This window comes from Seriola aureovittata, chromosome 13 (genome assembly GCF_021018895.1).
Source record: "Seriola aureovittata isolate HTS-2021-v1 ecotype China chromosome 13, ASM2101889v1, whole genome shotgun sequence".
Taxonomy (NCBI): Eukaryota; Metazoa; Chordata; class Actinopteri; order Carangiformes; family Carangidae; genus Seriola; species Seriola aureovittata.
The window spans coordinates 13,945,727-13,965,613 of NC_079376.1; the positions used below are offsets into that span (position 1 = coordinate 13,945,727).

The 19,887-nt window shown below is 43.4% G+C and overlaps 3 protein-coding genes across 5 annotated transcripts in view; 1 reads left to right on the forward strand and 2 right to left on the reverse strand.

Moving 5' to 3' along the window:
- Positions 1-556: 556 nt before the first annotated feature.
- Positions 557-11,929, reverse strand: slc38a6 (solute carrier family 38 member 6). Its single transcript, XM_056394436.1, has 16 exons — positions 11,665-11,929; positions 9,401-9,531; positions 9,197-9,270; positions 8,742-8,794; positions 8,582-8,621; positions 6,505-6,583; positions 4,435-4,520; positions 4,293-4,351; positions 4,142-4,213; positions 3,606-3,662; positions 3,096-3,175; positions 2,875-2,975; positions 2,636-2,760; positions 2,069-2,213; positions 1,666-1,760; positions 557-1,499 (listed from the first exon to the last, which is right to left on the reverse strand). The coding sequence occupies exons 1-16, from the start codon at positions 11,755-11,757 to the stop codon at positions 1,416-1,418; spliced, it is 1,374 nt and encodes a 457-aa protein (XP_056250411.1). The 5' UTR covers positions 11,758-11,929; the 3' UTR covers positions 557-1,415.
- Positions 11,930-12,051: 122 nt separating this feature from the next.
- Positions 12,052-15,330, forward strand: trmt5 (tRNA methyltransferase 5). 2 transcript variants are annotated; one of them, XM_056394434.1, is made up of 5 exons: positions 12,052-12,088; positions 12,220-12,818; positions 13,750-13,874; positions 14,021-14,660; positions 15,034-15,330. In XM_056394434.1, exons 1-5 carry the CDS (start codon positions 12,081-12,083, stop codon positions 15,093-15,095), a joined length of 1,434 nt encoding a protein of 477 aa, XP_056250409.1. In that variant the 5' UTR covers positions 12,052-12,080; the 3' UTR covers positions 15,096-15,330. The 2 variants fall into 2 exon arrangements, with proteins under 2 accessions (XP_056250409.1, XP_056250410.1); XM_056394435.1 differs by having other exon boundaries at positions 12,069-12,102.
- A 3-nt stretch (positions 15,331-15,333) lies between these two features.
- mnat1 (MNAT1 component of CDK activating kinase) overlaps positions 15,334-19,887 on the reverse strand; it is a 34,463-nt gene continuing 29,909 nt past the window's right edge. For both annotated transcript variants that reach the window (XM_056394437.1, XM_056394438.1), the window contains exon 9: positions 15,334-15,625. In XM_056394437.1, the coding sequence (XP_056250412.1) occupies positions 15,505-15,625 (121 nt within the window). In that variant the 3' untranslated portion in view covers positions 15,334-15,504. The remainder of the gene's footprint in view (positions 15,626-19,887) is intronic.

Genomic DNA, 19,887 nt, shown 5'->3' on the forward strand with positions numbered 1-19,887 from the left:
ATTTTGCTGATAATATTTTTTTACTTTTACTTAAATAGGAGTTTGAATGCAGGGCCTGTAATGTTTTTACATTGCTGTACTGGTACTTAAGTAAAGGATCTGAGGACTTTCCAACATACATACTCAGTGTTGATAGTTGTGGTGCACTTTATTCATAGGAGTGTCCTTCAGAGCAGTGGATGGAGGCCAGGGATATTTCCTGCACTGGGGAACCTCCTTTAAGGGGGCGTGAAGAGTGGGCAGCCACTTCTTTCTGGATGGGCGGCGGGCCGGTCTGCCTAATTCCTTAGATTAAAAGCAGCAGTCGGGTGACCGTAGGTTCCATAGGCAGCATGAAGACAATCTAAACAGCATCATGATGAGAAACGTACCGAGCATGTGGCTTTCATTAGCTACAGGCTGAACCCACATTACAACACTGAGGAGCGGGTCTCAATGTCAATACTGTGCCTGTCAATCAAACACACAGCCATGAATGTGACATGATAGACTGATGAGCTTGCCACAACACTGATAAAGACATTTCAGCGGTTAAATGAGCAAGTTGACATGTCAGTGCATAAACAACTTTCCCTTTTATTAAATGCCAATAATTTGAAGACTAACTGTCAATTATTTTACATTATAACCGCATGGAGTATGTTGTAATTAACTGGTCCAAACAAAAACACATTCATTAAAGCTTTCAAAGTAGCAGCAGCACCATTGAAACCCGAGGTTTGGACCATAAGTGGAGTGGCAGATCAATACATAGATTAAAAGATGAAAACAAAAAGCTTAAAAGAAAAATCCAAGAACAAAATAAAGTGAATAAAATAAAAACACTTGGCACTTGCCATAAATCAGGGAATGTAAATTAGTCACTATGATATGCAAAAAATGTGAAACGTGCCACAAACAAAATTTAAGAAAGCAGTAAACCTGACACATTTATGGATCAGACGTAGTCAATAGCATTTTTCAAATGCTTGTAGTAGATTGTATATAAGGTGTATGATCATCCACACAGAACAACACAATGGCTTAAAAGATAACGGACAACTTGCCTGACACTTTTTGTATTGTTCTGTACACACAGACACACTCAACTCACTCATCTTTTGTTTCAGGCCGCTTAAAAACACAAAGATTGCCCTGAATCACATATAGTAAAGTTGGTACTTGGAGAAAAGCTGAGAAAATTAGTGAGTAGAACATGAAAAGTCCTTGTTTTGTTTTGGCTTGTATGTACTTGGTTTCTGAGTTAGAAAAACACACTAGTCTAGTGTTGAGAACAACTTCACCATAAATAATCTGCCTGAGGTAATTCAGATAAACATCTGTCGGTTCCCTTTTCTTTATCCAGTATTCAGTTTCTTTGGCACACTTTTCCCTCTCTTTGCTCTTGTGCTTGATTTGGAAAAGAGAGATGGGGGTTAGGAGCTCTGTGCCCATGTAATGACAATGACAGAGAAGCTGATGAGTCCCATAATAAGGCCAAAGACCACCAGAAGTATAGCCTGGAAACATAAAGAGCACAAACAAAGCAGTTAGCATCATCACCTAAATGGAAATGCTGAAAACAACATAAAAGGTAAGCACTGTGTTCAGCGAGCAAACTGGCTCAAAGTGTTTTTGTAGCTCAATCTCAGCAGTATTTAAGTTATATGTTTAATTTGTATTTACCCCAATGGAGTCAAAGGATCTGAGAGGTTGGCTGCTGATCTTAAGGTAGAAGATGCCGGGGAAAATAAACAAGAGGCAGCTGGATGTTGTCGATCCTGGGGAAGAAACAGGAAAACCTTTGAAGTGCACAGACAACGCGCCCCGTGTCTGATGATAGTGGCTTCATAAACTGTTTCAGCAGGTCTGCACCATTAATTATGTATGAGCAGATATTGTGATTTTAGCCACCACGATCAATAATTGTAGACATCTTTGCTGAGATCACAGCTGCTTTTACCGTCTGCTGTAGTTGAAAACAGATCAGAATATCTAAAAGGTCACAGTTAAGCAAAAATGGCTGTTTGTAAAATAACAAGACTAATAGGATTTATAAAGACCATGCTATCTGGAAAAACAAACATACCCACTACTCCGAACACATTTCTGATATCAGGGACAAAGATGGCCAGTATCAGCACCACACCCAGGATGGTTATAGTTGCAATGATGTGGCTCAGCCAGGAGAAGGGACGTCCTCCACATAGCAGCAAGATCACGGCCTTACGGGCCTGAAGCATACACAGAAAGATAAAGCTCATTCAAATTCAAATAAACTGACAGAGGATGTGCTGTGTAAATGATTCTGACCAAATGTCTCATAAGAGGAAGACGTAAACTGGAGTGGTGTTGTAACAGGACTGGAAGGATGAGCTGGTGACACTGCAGTTTAAGTTATGGCATTTCACATCAATATTTTCTATATAAACATTTAATAAATGGTTTATATCACAACAAAATGTAGTTATAAGATGATATAAAGACATTTGAAGTGTTTATTAATGTCTGTTTACATTGTAAATACATAAATTATTTTTTAAGATTCTTAAAAAAGTGTGTGTGGGGGGTAAACAAGTAAACTGAGGAAAAAGGAAATTAGGAAACTTTTTTTGTTTGTTTTTACTTGTATAAAAAGAATATTCGGTCTACTCACAGGGAAGTGAATGAGTGGTACAGTCAGCAACACAGAGAGGAGGATGGCCAGCCGAACCGTCATCACCATGATGTCCCGCGGCAGGTACGTATCGTAGCCAAGCATCAACTCTGAGTTCACGTGAGCTATGAGCCCGGGACAGAAATAGAGTGAGGGTACAATGCGAACAGATAAGACAGGGTTTTGAAAAGTAGCAACAGTAGTATCCGTTACTTTGATTTGTGTCCCTACAGGCTTACCATAGAAGGTGAGGTAGCCAAACAGTGCAGAGATGAGGTAAAGCAGCAAGCTGAGGCTAATACCGACATTTGTAACGTTCTGCATCCTGGTCTTGGTCGGTCTGAAACACACAAGGAGATATTCATTTCACATAATCGTAACAGATATTGAATAATAAATCCAAAGAGTTAAATTAAAGAGAGTGGAAGTAAAGGTAGAGCTGAGGGGCGGCGGTGCTGACCGGTCCAGTTCGCAGTAGATTGGTAGGATAGCTGTGTGGCACAGAAAGGAGAAGGCCATGGTGGGGATGGCGTAGGCGCTCTGCAACACACATCAATCAGAGCACAGCCGTCATTAACAAATTATAAGCTTCCATTGTAACACAAGGGTGAGGGGGCAGGTGGGTCATGGTATGGCCTGTGTATTAGTGATTATCATCTGGGTTGCAGAGTGTGAACTCTCCTGAATACATTTATTCACATGAACGTAAATGTGCATATCTAAATACCATGCAAGTGTAACTGTTAAGGATATTGTCTCAAAACAGCATCAAGCTGTGTCTGAACAAATGCAACCAACATGTGCTTCGTGTAATTCTGCATGCCGCATGTGCATTTGGCCTTTACGTGTAACATACATGTGAGTATAGAGTTTGACTTGTCAACAGACAAACCTACTTTCAACAGACTGTCACTACCACCTCACAGGTTTTGTGTGCAGCACAGAGAAAACACTGCTTTCAAATACGTACCTCACTGGAGATGACAAAGAGTTTGGGCGTACACTCTGAGTCAGAGGAATTTGATATCTGGAGAAACAAAGAGAGAAGAGGGAACATGTTATTTCTGAGAGAAGATGACTTCTGCAGTGCTGCTGAAGATGAGAGAAACATAGAGCTATTCCACTGCCTGGCTTTAGAGCAAAACGGAAAACAACCTTCTAAATTAACCCATGCCACATCTGAAGTTATAGTATGGTCTGTATAATTCCTAAAGGTCAGAGTTCATTTCCAGGCTCAGGCAAGGTCACTTGGACTTCCTTCCCCTCAGGACTGGCACCATTCACCACACACACTTCTCTGCAGCCTTCTCTGGTCCCCATCAGCCAAGGCCGACCCAATCAGTAAACCCAGTCCCCTGGGTTTTCCTCCTAATCCTGTGGCCGTGACCGTCTGCTCCAGCCTACCTACCTCAAACCTGGGGTATTTTATGTATGTGTGTTTGTGTGCACGTGGACAAGCATAGAAGGAAATGGGGGGGGGGGGGGGGGGGGGGGTGTTGCTGTTACCTGGAAGGCTCCTGAAAATGTAGTCACATTGTGAGGCAGTGGGCAGGGGATGGACCATTTTTTGACAACAACCTGGAGACAAGACAACACAACGAGTCATTAACAGAAGAGTTGAAAAAAAAAAAATTAGGAGGGGAATATTAAAACTCACCACAACAGCAAAGTACAGCATGAAGAAGAAAGCCAGGCTACTGGTGTATCCCAGGAAGCCTGTAATGGCAAGAGACATTATCTGGTAAGAAACATTAGTTTGAAGCAGTCAGGGCAGCATGTTATTGGATCGACTTACTCACCAATTTTAGGCAATATTGACAAAGGTAGAACAACACAGAGTGTGACTAGGATCAGAAGCAACCTGCCATCGTCATACCAGGAATTTCTGAAAAAGAAAAAAAAAAAAGAGAGAACATGAACTATTAAAGGCCGATGTTCACCCACATTTCTCATCATCGTCTCCCTGGTTCTGAAACGTCAGGGATGGCAGAGATGAATTCTTGAAAATGGACCGGCTCTGGAAATTTGTCTCCACTTCGTGCTCAAACACAGAGCGACAGATTCATCATGTGGTATGAATTAAGGGCTTAGGCTCTCGCAAACCAAAACAATTATGTAATTCACATGCAAACGTTGTGTCGCTCCGTCAGATGAGACCACATTTCACTTGCCGGGCTTTTGGAGAGGGGGAATAATATTTTCCTTTGCTGAGGGATAGCCTTGGCGGTTTATTCAGGATTGGGGAGCTCGAGGAGCAGGAGGAGGAGGAGGAGGAAGAGGAGGGGCAGGGCTCGAGGTGACACATGTGGAAGGCATGCCGGCTCCGCTGGGGTCGGGGTCGGATGGGAAGGGTGCTGCCTGGCGCTGCTGTATGTTGGACCGCAGCATGGGGTCATGGGGGACTGGCTCCACCGCTCTTTATGGGGCTCCCACAGTCAGCAGCACCTGCTCTGACCACATCAACACCCACTGACCCCTGTTTGGCAGTTTCACAGCTGTGGCGTTTCCATAGGCGCTGATGGATTTGTCTCTGCGTCTACACTGTTCCTTGCCTGTAACTGGATGTCAGGGAGACCTCTGCTCTGACCTCGACTCTCTTTTGTCCAATCACTTCTACTCTAACCTAAGTTTAGCTGAAGCACTCGACCGCAGCTTAGCTAACCCCTCTCTACTTTTACAGACTGTTATGCAGACGCAGGGATGTAAAGAAAAAAAAAAAAAATCCACCACCATTAAGATCCATTCTCAGGAGGCTTGAGGCTTACTGCAAAGGCTCTGGATACCTAGAAGACCCATGAAATGTGGAACATTTCACGGTATAACAAGATGCAGGATAGCTCTCAGTTAAGGTTGGGCTATGACTGCCAATGAGTCAATCTCCAGATAGTGTTGAAGATCAGCATAAATCTGGCAAATGCAGCACAAACCCAGATCCACAGCTGTCTACGTCTCCGGCCTTGTTACTAAACTTAAACGAGACTGGAGAAACTTAAACAGGACATACACTCAGTTAAAGCGGATGAAGACTAAAAGGCTGAGCACAACTGTGTTTTCACTCTGCCGTGTTATAATAAATGAGCCAGAAAAAAAAGAAACGCGTTTTAATATAAAACAACTTGTTTATTTAGACTTTGAGTGAATTGAGTGAGTGTCTGTTAACATCCCAAAGCCACTCATTAACAGAAATGTTTTGTTTCCCTCAGCAGTAAGCTGTAATTAGAATGGCAAAATTGATATCCCCTTGTATCAGTCTGATTCCGGGGAACATGTGCGAGAGATTTGGGGGTGAAAGGAGAGCACTAATACAAAGCAGCTGTGTGTGGAAGATTCGGATGTTGACGGATTGGGCTGAGAGCAGCTACAACTCTTGCTTAAACCAGTGTGGCCAATAATAAAGTGATAGAAGTTACATTCTTGGCCAGGGACTTTGCTCTGAGGGCTCGTCCACATAGGCCAATGAAAGACACAGGCTGCTGCTGAAGGGTGATGAATGGCTCTCTGTCATAAATACATTTCCTCTGGGCATGCTTCATGCTATACAACACAGAGCACAAGTTTCCCTCCGATCGCTCACAGACCAAGTATTAGCAGTGTGCTGTGGTTTGGTGAAAGATCTTCTTCCAATGCATTATTCATGTGTTTCTCATTGGTCGTCTAATTCCAGTTTGTGTAGCTTTGTGGCGCAGAAGTGTCAAATTTGGTTCTTGAAGGCCAAAGGTATAATCTACACTATCATGGGAACAGGAATGATTCATTTGTTGTCTTAGTGCAGGTAATTTAAAAGAATAGCTTGGTTCCACTTGCAGCTGTGACAGATTTTGAGCCAAAATGTTTAATGGGTGAAGGAGCTCACAGAGCTATACACCTACCCTGCGTTGTCTGGGCTCAGGAAGCTGCTTATGGCTGCAGGAAGCTCCGACTTCAAGATGAACAAATAAGATGACATAGCTGAGGGGAGGGAGAAAAAAAAAAGGTTCAGAAAGTGTATATTTTTCCAAATCAAATAAACAAACAAAAACAAAGCACACACTCAGAACAAACTAGCAAATCATAAACACAACAGACGACTGTTTCCCAGCACAAGGAAATGGAAGGCAGGGTGGAGGGGGTGCCGCGGCTCTGAGTTAATGCAGATGGGTGGGGCAGGCAGCTCAAGGGGATAACCAGCAAAGCCCTCAGTGCAGAGGAGCAGACATTATGCAGATCTTCCAATTGCTGGAGACCAGGAGTAGAAGCCAGGATGCAGAAGTGCGAGGGGGGAGGAATGCTAACAATAATGATCTCTGACGCTAATCCAGGTATTTCTCCCCCTTCTCCACCTCACGAGGGAACAGGATATTATCTGAATCTGACGGGTTCCAACATACTTCTCCGGACGCTCAGACAGCCAATGAGAAAAAGGGATTGGAGTCACTTCCTGAGGGTCATTTCGGCCCCCAAAACAGGAGGAAAAAGGGAAAGGGATTGCACCAGGAGAGGGGAACATGTTTGGTCCGAAACAGGGATTCAGATGCTGTGTGTGGTCAGTCACAAAGGGAGATAATGTTCAGGGATTTAAAGTTGTGAAGCCAGGCATAGCCAGAGTTAGCTGGGACCTTATTGCCCCCGGGGCAGATCTTGAACTCGCCGTTAAATAAGCCTAGACCATAATCTCTCAGATCCTGTATTTGTTTATAAAAGAAAATTCCTCCAAAAACCCTCCAGCCCACACAGACTCAAGGACGCTAACTCTGAGAATAACTTTTGCCGTTTATAAGCACTAAAATCTGTCAATAATGGGATATTATGACGCAGCACTTGCTTTAGTGTTTTAGCCAAAATGTTTCCCTGCCAAAGTTCATCCAACTATTTAAACAGACCATAAAAATGAAAATCTTTTCAACCACACAACGCATACAGACACACTGACAGGGATCACACAACGGGCATGATGCAATGGTTTAGTCTCATGCAGTTGGTTACTGTAAGCACAACAATACTTAAATGGGAATTCCTGGAGGGATAATACTTACATCTCTAAACAAATAAAAAGGCCCTTGAGTAAAGAAAAGGGATTGTTATTGGCCAAGTGGTAAGAAAACATATTCTAATAATAAGCACGTATGTAAAATTCAAGGAAAATCCGATGGAAACCTTGTGTGTGTGGTCAGCAAATAGTGACAGAGTGTGTTCAACAGAAGACAGAGCCACTTTCTTTTCATTAAGAGTGAGGGGAGAGGCAGGCTGCGAGAGCCCTGGGCTGGTCAGTAATTAAGGTCAATTGGCCCATCAGCCTGTGGCAGTACAGATGAATGTTTACCCAGAGTGAGGCTAATTGCACTCTTATAAAAGGGGCCCGGGGTGTAGACAGATGCATGCTGGAGTGCTGGCTCTCACACTCTCACACATACTGCCCCATGCTGGGAAAACCACAAACATACCAGAGGGCACGGCAATAATCCACTCAGCCGTGCCACTAATGACTGCAGAGGAGCTACCACCTCAGTTCTCGACTGTCTGAGAAGCGCAGTTTGCGGCTGAGGGACGGATAGAGGTGGCAGTAGAGAGAAGAAGTGAGGGGGTGGGGGAAAATTAAGGGAGGGGTCCCATTAGGTTACTCAACACTCAGAAGTTGGGAGTGGGTTTACCATCAGTGATCAATTAGACATGAAGTCAGGTTTCAGGCCCAGGGGAGGGGGCTGAGAGGACAGCAGCTACAGGGTTAAAGGTTATCAGGGAATCCAGATAATGGCCTTGCCGGAGGGAGGGAGTAAAACTCTGCACAGAGCCATCAGATCTCCAGTAGGAGGCACTATCTACCGCCACAATAAAGTGGCCAGAGTCTGACCCTGCAACACTCTGCACCCTCTTTACTACTCTGCTTCTACAAAAACCACAAAATCAGTGTATGTCCAACATGTCAAGAATAATGTATGTAAAAGTACAGTCAAATTGAGGCTGACTTACCACCAACATTTTGGATAAGAATGGCAACTCCAACTAGAAACTAAAAGAGAATTGTGAAAAGGTTATTGTCAATAAGTTTTCTGGTCATGTTGAAAATATAAGTGTGTGAATTCCTTTTTTTTTTTTTTTGACTCACACTAATCCAAAAGTAAACACTTACTTTTCCTGGCTTTTGCAAGGCTCTCTCTCCAAGGCCTTCATATGAATTGATGCCTATGAGAGTCAAAAAGAGTCAAAAGCAATCAGACATACTCAACCACTCAAAGATAAAAAATAAATGAATAATAAAAAAAAAAAAAATCAGACCAAGATGGTGTTAACATCACAAAACTTTCAACACTAATCCACATGCCAGTGTTATCTCCTTTTATCTCCTCTCTTGGCTCCTTTGATCCCTTTTCACATATTATTTAAACATCATCTGATCCAAACACAACTAGGAAGTAAATAAAGACAACAAACAAAGAGACAAAGGGATAGCGTGGTCTTAAAGCAAGTAGCTTCCTTACACAGTGATTTAATCATGAGTAAGGGGGGTAGTCGAGGGTGTGGGTAAAAAAAAACTGGATGAAACCTTCTGGATAAAGTCATCATGTTAAACTGTGAGTCTCTCACCTGTTTGGTCACATAGCTTCAGAAGGAGATGTATAGAGTACGCTGCCAGGCTGGACACTAGTACCAACAGGATACTAGAGAGGACAGGTAGATGGAGCAGAGATTAGTGTACATGTAGTCCAATTTACTTACTATTTATTTGGGAAGCTGGAAGCTGATATTTGAGCAGCACTATGGTAGAAGGTGTAATAAGAGCATTCTTACCAGAAACCAACTATGCCAGTGTTAGCCATAGCATAAGCTAGACCCAGTATACCGCTGCCCATGATGGCATTCATCAGGTTAAACACAGAGGAGGCGAAGGAAGCTCCTTTGGCCCTGGTCTGCACTGATCCCTGCATACACAGAAGAGATAACACACTGATGTAGCTAGATAGCTGAATAGCTAGACAGATGGATAAAAGACAAAGAAGTAAAACAGTGAGAGTGAAGACAACGTGCAGCAGAAGAAATCTGGTTATTTCTGTAAGAGCTTATAGAGAATTGCACCTGACAGTATTAAGAACAACTGGCCAGCCCTGATGATGGATGTCATGAACAAACACTGCAGTGGCATGCAGGATCAGGGAATGGAAATGGGAATGGATGGGGTGGGATTTGAGCTGTTGGCTGTGGGACAGCTGCCTGAGCTCAGGATAAGGGGAGCTGCCCGCACTGCTTGACCTCTTTAATAGGGGATATCCTGGAGAGAACGAGTGGCAACTCTGGTGTCAGTGTCACAGCAAGCTCAGATTGACCTGCGGGCCGCTGAATCTGATTCACGCTGGGTTACAGTAGTGAGAAATAGAAAGTAAACTATGACACCAGATGTATGAATATGTAGACTGTCTGCAGTGAAAAATAAAATAAAATGCTGCAAGTTAAATTAAACTGATTTAAAAATACTGAGAATGTGACTTTTAAAATAAAGACACACCAGCAAAATAATGTGAAATGACAGAAAACAAATTAATGCATTAATATAGATTAATTTGACACAATCTTATTCCTGTCCAGGGTCACAGTGGGTTGAAGCATATCCCAGCATGCATGGTCACCTCCAGCACAGTGCTGAGTGAAACAATAAGTCTACCAGTAATATACACAAATCACTGCTCATCTGACATGGTGTCTTTTCTATTTGATGTCCTGTGATTGGTTTCAGATTGGTGATAGGATTCATATAGATCGCATGTCAACTCTTTTGAGACACGTTTTACCATGAGTGATTTAATCAAGTAATTTTACATGACAATATGTCATTCAATGAAGTTCAAAGCTACGTGTTTTCACTGCGTGTTTCTGACATGAAAGCAGTAAATGAATCACACTCATTGATAAATCTCATTATGAATTGGGGTTATTCATTCACATTCATCCACCTACACCACATGGATCCATATTTCTTTGCTTCTGCTTTTCGTAAATCTGATCCATTTGCTCCTTTGTTCAATATCAGGGAGAGAAGACTACAAATGCCAAAGCCATGCCACAGATGGAGAATAATGGAACAACTGCAAGCACTGATTAGCACTGACAGCGCCCATAGAGACTTTATTGGAAAACTGACCAAGCCCAACCAGATGAGATTAATTCAAATAAACCTTTCTGAATTTCAAACAAAACTATTGGAGCTCACAGAATCAACAACTAGAATAAGTCTAAAAAGTATTGCAGTCAGTGATACCGTCATCATCAATACACAGCTTGATAGGGTCAAAGCTGGCACTGACGACACCAAGGTTATGTCCTCTGTAGAAATTATATCAACTTTAGGAGGAGTTTACATTCAAGTATAGAGAAATGACCCATGGTGTGCTTTAAGGCTGGTTCTGATAGTCTTTAGAGTCAATATCTTTAAATGTGTAGTAAACAGACTTTGGAAATCTACCTCCAGACCCACAGAACATATTACATAACTGTTTTAATGTAATGTGTGCTATTAATCATGATGAGAAAATGTGAGTACAAATCACTGCAGTTCCCCTTTAGATACAAAATATTTTTATGGATTCTCTTTTTATTCTAGCAAGTACAATAAGTATTTGTTTTATGTACATTTTTCACAAATTCAATGAAACAAGAAACAACCTTACAGCTTTTCAGTACTTGTTTCATGTGTAGCACTGAAGGAACGCAGTCTTAATCCCTGTATACTGGCTATGGAGAGAATGACAGTAAATTCTACCCTCTAAATGACACATCATTTATTTTTATTTGCAGAGGACATAAATGGATATATTCTCAGTGGGAAATAATCATTAAAATGCCATAACTGAATTGCTGACTTAGGGTTGAATAAATGCTGACAAAGCAAACAGAAAGGGAACTGGTTTACAACAAGCATGTGACTCCTGACACAACCGATAGTTTGTCAGTTTACAAAAACTATAGATGCTGCAAAGTTCATATATTCAGACTGAAGCAAGCTGTGAAGCAAGCTGTGAAACAAGCTGTGAAACAAGTGACGGTCCTGTTTTTGTACTTACATTTGGTAATAAAGGAGAGGTTTCGTTGTCTCCTGTGTTCCCGGCGATGCACTCACTGTATAAATCTGCGTTTCTATTACCATTAACACTCATTTTCTACTCCGGAAAACTCAAAGACAACAAACTACAAGAAACAAAAACCTCGCTGTTCCGTGACTGACCTCGCAACTCCGACAGTTAACGTCAGTATAAGACCATTCTATCTTAAATCACTTTTAAATCTCCTCTTATCAACTCATCAGCTGTTGAATGTTGTTGTTGACCACTCGGGTCATGTGCCTCTCTCTTCCGTCGCTTTTACAACGTCACCGAGGAGACCGTCCAATAACGAATCGACTCTCCGCCCGTTTGACCAATCAGCAGTCAGCTCCGGTCTAACACCGATGACACAATTCAAGCGTGCCAGAGAACGGAGGATGTCGAGGTCTGAACACATGAGTGCGGAATTTCTCGATAACAACCGCATAATTATTACTTTTTATGTCATATGTCGCTAGATTTGTGCTAAAGCTCACACTATGTAATATGTGTTTCACTTTTCTGCTTCTGTTTCAGGCTGCTCAGCAGAGTCTTAACATCTGCACAAACTCATAGAAACCTAACATCTGCTGCTGTACATCGGAGCCTTCGGTCCGCTGCCTCTCTGCCAGCCTCAGCCTGTCCTGGCTCTGCTGTGAAGCCCTTAATGGAGCCTAAACTGTACCAGCCCCCTCCAGAGGTCCGGGGTATGACCTCTCTGGACAAAGAGGCCTTCACACAGACCATTGCAGTCCCAGCTCTACGTGTGCCCACTGGGGTCTTAAACAAAGTGATGAAGAGCCTGAAAAAGTCGACTATCCAGCGGCCAGGGTTGCCCAGAGTGGTACAAGATACAGAGGAGAGCAGTGACTTTCGTTTAGTGCTGTTGGACCCTCACAGAGTGTCCTCGAAAAGCTCTTTCTCTGAGGCTGAAGCTGAGGCTCTGAGGTCTTTCAGTGTCGCTGAGGAGCTGCAGTACTATGAGCTGCAACTGACCTACAACAACCTGAAGAGTGAGGAAGTGCTGGGGGCCGTGCTCCCTCAGGGGCAAGATGTGACCTCTGGGTTCAGCCGGGTGGGACACATCGCACACATGAACCTGAGGGACCACCAGCTCCCGTATAAGAACCTCATAGGTAAGATGGAGATGTTGCAACAGCAGGATTTCGGTGCAAAGTAATATACAGATGGGTGGCACATTAAAGTAAGATGTTGGCTTCAACACACCTTGACAAAGATTCTCCAAGTCTCTCAACTGTACTGGAGAGATGGACGTCATTTGTTAAGATATTCTCTTATGTGAAGGCCAGAGCATTTTCATACAGATCAAACCACCCTCGTTTTGTCCCCCCACTCATTTATTCAGGTTTTTCTTTTAATTTGTCACCTGTCTGCATCTAAGTTTTTGTCAGCTGTTCATTACAGTCTCTGTTATAAGCGAATGCATCCATGAAAAATACAAACATATGATTTTATCATATGAGTATATTGTATTGTATGTACATTAACAGTTTAATGTACCTGGAATGGATATTTTAATCTCATGACCAATTTATCCTTTGTAGTCTCTGTTTTATACAAAATCTTCCCCTTTTCTTGAATGATTAATACTCTCAATTTCAGCTTTTTCTTAGTTTTATTTATTCAGTTAGTTGACTTTGGCTCCCAGGCAAAAATAAAATACTAATGAGGCAAAGTGGGCAGCCGGTGGCTCAGGAGGACCCATAACCATATTGTCTCACTTGCTTTGTGATGATTTGATTAACTGCAAGTTTGCTTGGGGTTATGCCCCCAAATTAACTCCCTGTTTTAGCTTGAAAACATTTCCTTAAAATATTCTTAAAATTCTTTCAAATCTAAAGCCATGGTTCATTTTCCTTCTCCTCTTCTAGACAGAAACGCTTTATATCAGCTGCCAGGGAAGTTTTGGATTTTCAGTGTATTTATATATTTAGAGCCTGAATTCCTAAATCAAGCCCAAACTCAGGACAACCATAGTTAATAAACAAAGATCAGGGCTCGACAGATATATTCACTGCCACAACTTGTCTGTTGCTTCCACTGTAGGTCAAGTTATCATGGACAAAACCCCTGGTATCACCTGTGTGGTCAATAAAACAAACATAATCGACTCAACTTACCGCAACTTCAAGATGGAGGTGCTAGCTGGAGAGGAGAACATGGTCACCAAAGTAAGTTACGCATGTTAATGATACATACACACAGTATGTACAGTACATTTAATTGCCTACTTCAGTTATTCTTAAATGTATTCAGAACATCCACAGAGTTTTAGAGAGGCCTCTAATGCTCATCATAATTTATCTGTGTGTTGCAGGTGAAAGAAAATGGGGTGACATATGAGTTTGATTTCTCTCGTGTGTACTGGAACCCCCGGCTGAGCACAGAGCACCAGCGTGTGGTGGAGCTCATCAAACGTGGTGACACCGTGCTGGATGTGTTTGCTGGTGTCGGACCCTTTGCCATCCCTGCTGCCCGCTCGGGTGCCAACGTGTTGGCCAATGATCTGAACCCAGAGTCCTACCGATGGCTGCAGCACAACTGCAAGCTCAACAAGGTGGAGAGCAAAGTCCGCACGTTTAACCTGGACGGCAGAGCGTTCATCCAGGGACCTATGAAGCAGGAGCTGCCTGCGCTTATGAAAGGAAAAGCCAATGTTCACGTGGTGATGAACCTGCCTGCCTTGGCTTTAGAGTTCCTGGATGCATTCAGAGGCCTCCTGCACCAGGAGCCTCCCTGTGATGAGAACTTACCCACAGTGTACTGCTACAGCTTCTCTAAAGACAAAAACCATGACGCGGATGTGGTGGAGAGGGCGTCCCGCAGCCTCGGGTTCCCCCTGGAGAACAGATGCTCTGTGCATTTTGTGCGTAATGTAGCACCCAACAAAGATATGATGTGTGTGAGATTCACACTCCCTAAAAAGGTCCTCTTCAGCTGCAATGATGAACAGACAGGTGAGAATTAATTTACAAAATGGTGAGGAATTCAATAATAAACTGATAATGACATTTAAATGTGAACATGAATACTGTTTATAGTAGAAGGCTACAGAGCCAGCTGGTGCTGTTTGGACACAGAAGGTGTGGAGGAAATTGAACCTCTGGGATAATTGTGATGAAAATTTTACTATAATGTTTTACAATAATCAGCAGATTAATCAATAATGAAAAAAAAATAATCTTTAGTTGCAGCACTAATTTAGACAGTCATTGTGTCAGTTTTTTGGTATGCTGTGTGTGTTTACTGCCACATAGGCCGAAGATTGTTTTCCAGCTCAAGGGACAATAAAGTTTTATTTAGTTCTGTTCACCTCTTGTGTATCCACAGAGCCCTCAGAGGAACCAGCCCCAAAGAGACAAAAGTGTGAAGAAACTACAGATTCAACATAATAAATCATCACAAAGAAACATTTGAGACTTTTTTTTTTTTAATGAGAAAGTATGAGTTTAATTGTTGCAGATGTCAAAGCATCTTGTCATCAGAAATCATGACTCAGCTTTGTTTAATACTTTATCTCCCCTTTGTTCGTACCAGCATGTATTAGAACTGTTATTGCTCAGGGCTTGAGATGTTAATGTCCTGACTTGTTTCATTTTTAAATAAATCTGTACAATAATAGACAGACACTCAGTGTTCATTGTGATTTATTTAAATATAAAATTAACACAAAGTATAAAAAGTCATATACAACTTGACCAAAAGTGAGTCAGATCATCACAACCACAGAGGTAGCAGGGCAGTGTTTATAGTCCAGTCAGTGACATTCCTATCCAGTAGCTGTTGTTGCTCTGTGTGGCTTTATCCTTTTGAAGGGAACAGCCCACTGAAAGCATCCTGAACGGCTCGATGACACGCCAAAGCCGAGGTGTATCCTCCAGCTGTGTCCTGAGGCATGGCAGCCCGCACGTGGTTCAGATACCTGAGAACACACAGAGAGCTGTGGTCAGTAACAGGAGTGAGGTATTTTGTAAATAATGTGACTGACTAGCAGCCTAAGAGCTGGTTTCAAAAAAGTAGTTCCTGTGAGTGTAACTTGAGGGTAAGTTTATTCTTCATTAAATCCACACTTGAAGTTATTTTTTCTGGCTCTCTGGGACCCTTTGGCCCTTTGATGAGATCAACGAAGACAGACGTACCCATACCCTAACACTGGAACACCTTGTGCCTAAAGCCTCTCCAACATGGCTCTATTAAAGTATTATAGGTGTCTTTTATTTTTTAAGTGCTTACAGATGTATCCTGCCAAAGCCCCTTTTCAGGTTCTTAAGCAAAGCCAAAAGTCACTGTTTATTTTCACATTGGCGCAAAGACAGAAAAACAGTCGAGCTATTAATGTAGTCTCCACATCTTGTCCCCACAGTGATAGATGCCCTTGTACTAATGAGTGTGTGTTTGTTGGAAGGGGGGGGGGGTTGTTAACCTATGTCCCCACTCTAATCCTTCCTCGACTGTTGTGTGCCATCAAAAAGCAGTCATCGGCGGAGAAACCTCCACACATGTTCTGTACTTCTTTCCAGAAGCATCTGACTACAAAGCTAAAAAAGCAAAGTCCTCCAACAACTGAGACAACACGTAGCCTTGCCCATCAATACCCCCCCCCCCCCCCCCCCCCACCTTGCAGGACTCATAGTCCTGGCAGAGAGAGGTATAAAGCCCTCACACGAGTCTGGCTTTGTGGCCCTTGTTCCTGTGAGCCGGGGAAACTTCAAAGTGAAACGGGAATCAAGAGCACAGACAGCCCTCTGTGATTTCTGTGCCCATTCAAGCTGCTTTACAGAGTAACCTAACACCTGTGGGGAGGCTCAGACTGAGAGAGTCGAGGCGCGCGCGCGTGTGTGTGTGTGCGCGCGTGTGCGCGTGTGTGTGTGAATGAGAGATGGACAGGGAGTAAAAGGTGTCGGTGAGACTGCACGCTGAATAGATCATATTTTTTGCTTTGGTGTTTTATGATTCTTCAAGGTATTTTGGTCGTTTTCTTGTAACACTATAAATCCTTGACTGAAAAATTAAGTTGAAACATATTTGCTGGCATGACTCTGACACAAAGACATAAAGTCAAACATGTATGAATATCACACGCGGGAGATGACCTTGTCAAGTCTTATATAACAGACAGTGAAAGTGAGAAGAAGAGCAGCAAGAGATGTCAGTCAGGTCTTGCACACAAAGACCACTCATCACCCACTAGAGAAACAACACACAAGTTCAAAACAGGAGGCCCAGTGATTAATAATAACTTCATTAGGCCCAAGCTGCTGTAGCCTGTCCTTCAGAGCACTTGAGGGAGGTCTTCTCATATGGCTTCCTGCATCAGATGAGTGCTATCTATTGATTATATTGTACTGGGCCTTTTTAATGGTGAAAAAAGTGGGCTATTTACAGCCCGGCTAAGTCTGCTCTTCCTGCTAATCTAATCCCCAAGCTACTCATGTGGTCATTCCTTCCAAGAAAGCTGAGAGCTCTGTGTAACTTTATACCTGCCTGCCCCTAAGGAGAGAGAGGGAGCAAAAGAGCAAAAAGAGAACATGAAGGAGAGGGAGAGGGAGGGAGAGGGTGAGGAGTGTAGGTGGAGGGGTGGGAAGTCGAAAGAGGAGGGAGGATATGAGGTGAAATCACCTTTGGGTATCATCATCACAAACGCTCTTCTCTTAAACCAACCCTGTCTGCCCTCTGCTCACCCCTAACACCCAAGGTTAGTTCAGTTCTGCTCCATTAACTCAGTGGCTGTATCCGCATCTTCCCGTAAAGGCCAGCCACATACATGTACGTACACATTACCGGCTATAGATGTTCGTGAAGCTGAAAGATAAACTCGACTCTGTTCACATGACCGTACTTGACAATGCTGAGAAAGAGCGAACTGACAACACCTAAGACATGCAACAACAAGAAATGCATTCAAAATGCGCAGCATGCTTTTACAAAAACAGGCAGGCTCTTTACACTGCCTTCAATCATAAAACGCAATACAACACACACACACACACATACACACACTACCCCTGTGGAACAGACGCTTTGAGCCCCTCCGACACTACTGTTTCACTGTGTGCACCAACACTCTCCACGCACTCCTACCCCATCACCCCCCCCATCCCAACCCCCCCTGCCCCCCCCACCCCCAACCCCCGTCCCCTCCTTCTCCCTTTCTCTCTGAGGACTGGACTGCCTTTTGTTCGCAGGGCCCTGAAACCCAAGCCGTTTCGGCCGGTAACATCTTTCACTCTCCAGGCCCCACTGGAGCATTAGCTGCAACTCGATATGGGTCTTTTCAAAGCCTTGTATTATTGGGTAAATATGGGTCACTTTGGACTGGCCCATTATGTCGCTTGGGGGAAGCGGGAAAAGACGAATGCAGGTGATGAAGACAACCGAATGACACAGTATGACAGTGTGCGTGTCAGACTGCAATTGCCACAAGGGAGTGCGACAGGGGTTTTCCATTAGTATACACACTCAAATTAGTGATTTATGTTTTGCCAGCTTTCTCTCAGCTGATCGCTTTCATCTCTTCCCTTGCCATAAACAAGGGGCATGAATTACAGTAATCCCTTGGAATCAACGGCAGCATGAATGTTTATATTCTCAAAACCATAATAGGTGATAAAGTGCATTATTTTTCAACCTTTACTCATGAAAAAAAAAAACGTGCAGTTGGACCAAAACTGTTCAACAGCATTTTTCCACTTGGGTCTGGAACTATGAGTACCTGCGCAATGTCTCCAACTAATGCTAATAAATGGTCAGAGATTTTCCTGACGGGACACCGAAAGTATTCCTCTCTCCCGCGGCCTGGAAAACACTGCAGAGCCCCATCTCTAATTCAAAGTGAAAAGATAAGTGGCGAAATGTTCCGGCGGGTTCCGTGTGATTTCCAGCTGAGAATGTGTGGCTCCTCTTTGTGTTTGGATCGTCGATGCTGCTGTGGAATGGAGGGCGTTTGGCTCCTTCGGGGAAATTGCTGCAAGGCTGGTACTCCGGAGAGAAAACTGTAGATATCAGACGGAGGTGCAGGCTGTGTTGGGCCTCTTGTCTAGACTCCACGTGTTGGCTGGAATTGGATTATGAAGAGCTGTGGAAGCTCAGGCTTGATGGAAAAGAAAAGAGGCCTGTAATGCTACAGTGGCTATTTCAGCGAGCAGACACTTAATCAACATTCAAACCACAGAGCAGACGCACAAGACAATGGAGAAATGTGAATCAGTCTTAAACAACGCCCACTGTAGAATTACTGAATGTGGTTTGGCTGCTTTCATACATGAAGATTTTACATTCTTGTTCACCAAACAGCAAGTTCAAAGAATCTAAACTGGCTCCTTCAATGGAACAGAAAATTTGAGGAAATATCTGAATGAATGGGAATTTCTGAGAGAATCCATAAATTCTGAATGTGTCTTACATTTTTCTTTCAAAATCTCTGCACGTATTGAGACCAGGCCTCAGCTTGGCACCTGTCCCCTTTCACAGCAGCCTCACTGATCCTAGGTCAGCATTTGTTTTTACAGCACAAAGGATCAGAGGTTTTTTGGATTCAGCTTGTCATCAGCATTATCCATGACCCAAATGGGGTACACTGACTTTTCACACAGTTGTGGAGAAAAACTTTGTATTTTGTTGAATCCACACAGGAAGGAATAATGACATCTACAAAGACAAATCAATAAATCTTACCCTACCTGAGATTCCTCCAAGGACTGGAGCCTCATTAGCTATGTTTATTAAAGCGAAGGAGCTTAGACTGGTGTGTTGAGTGCACAAAGAGGGCAGCTAACAAGCATAGACAGGCTATATCTGAACAGAGGCTGAAAGGCCAGTCATGAGGTTGCTGGATGGCAGAGTGAATGTCCGGAAGTCTTCCTTTAGCGCTCGGCTCCGGCAGCGGTTGAGGATTCCTGGCCTGGGAATGATGGGGGGTGGAGGGGGGGCAGAGCCACACACCTGCCAGATGATTTGTCATTATAGAGGGGTCAGCACTCAGCTGTCACCCCCTAATCACCCGTCCTACCCTTAAGTCACCCCCTCCCCACCCTCCCCAGCCACCCCCCACCCCCCTGTTCACCTCCCAAACTCCACTCCAGTCCTCCAAAAACACCCCCTGCATTCCTCAGGCGGCTCCGGTTTCACTCTCAGCACTGCTGCCCCATCTGCCCCTCCTTCCCTACACTCTACCCTGAGAGAAAA

Excerpts from the sequence above, each read along its gene's own strand:
- slc38a6 (XM_056394436.1), bottom strand. The coding sequence starts at position 11,757 with ATGAGTGTTAATGGTAATAGAAACGCAGATTTATACAGTGAGTGCATC. Across the intron at positions 3,663-4,141 it reads CATTTTCAGGAGCCTTCCAG|ATATCAAATTCCTCTGACTC; the intron begins GTAACAGCAACA and ends TTGTTTCTCCAG. Across the intron at positions 2,976-3,095 it reads ATCTACTGCGAACTGGACCG|ACCGACCAAGACCAGGATGC; the intron begins GTCAGCACCGCC and ends TGTGTGTTTCAG.
- trmt5 (XM_056394434.1), top strand. Across the intron at positions 12,819-13,749 it reads CCCGTATAAGAACCTCATAG|GTCAAGTTATCATGGACAAA; the intron begins GTAAGATGGAGA and ends CTTCCACTGTAG. Across the intron at positions 13,875-14,020 it reads AGGAGAACATGGTCACCAAA|GTGAAAGAAAATGGGGTGAC; the intron begins GTAAGTTACGCA and ends TGTGTGTTGCAG.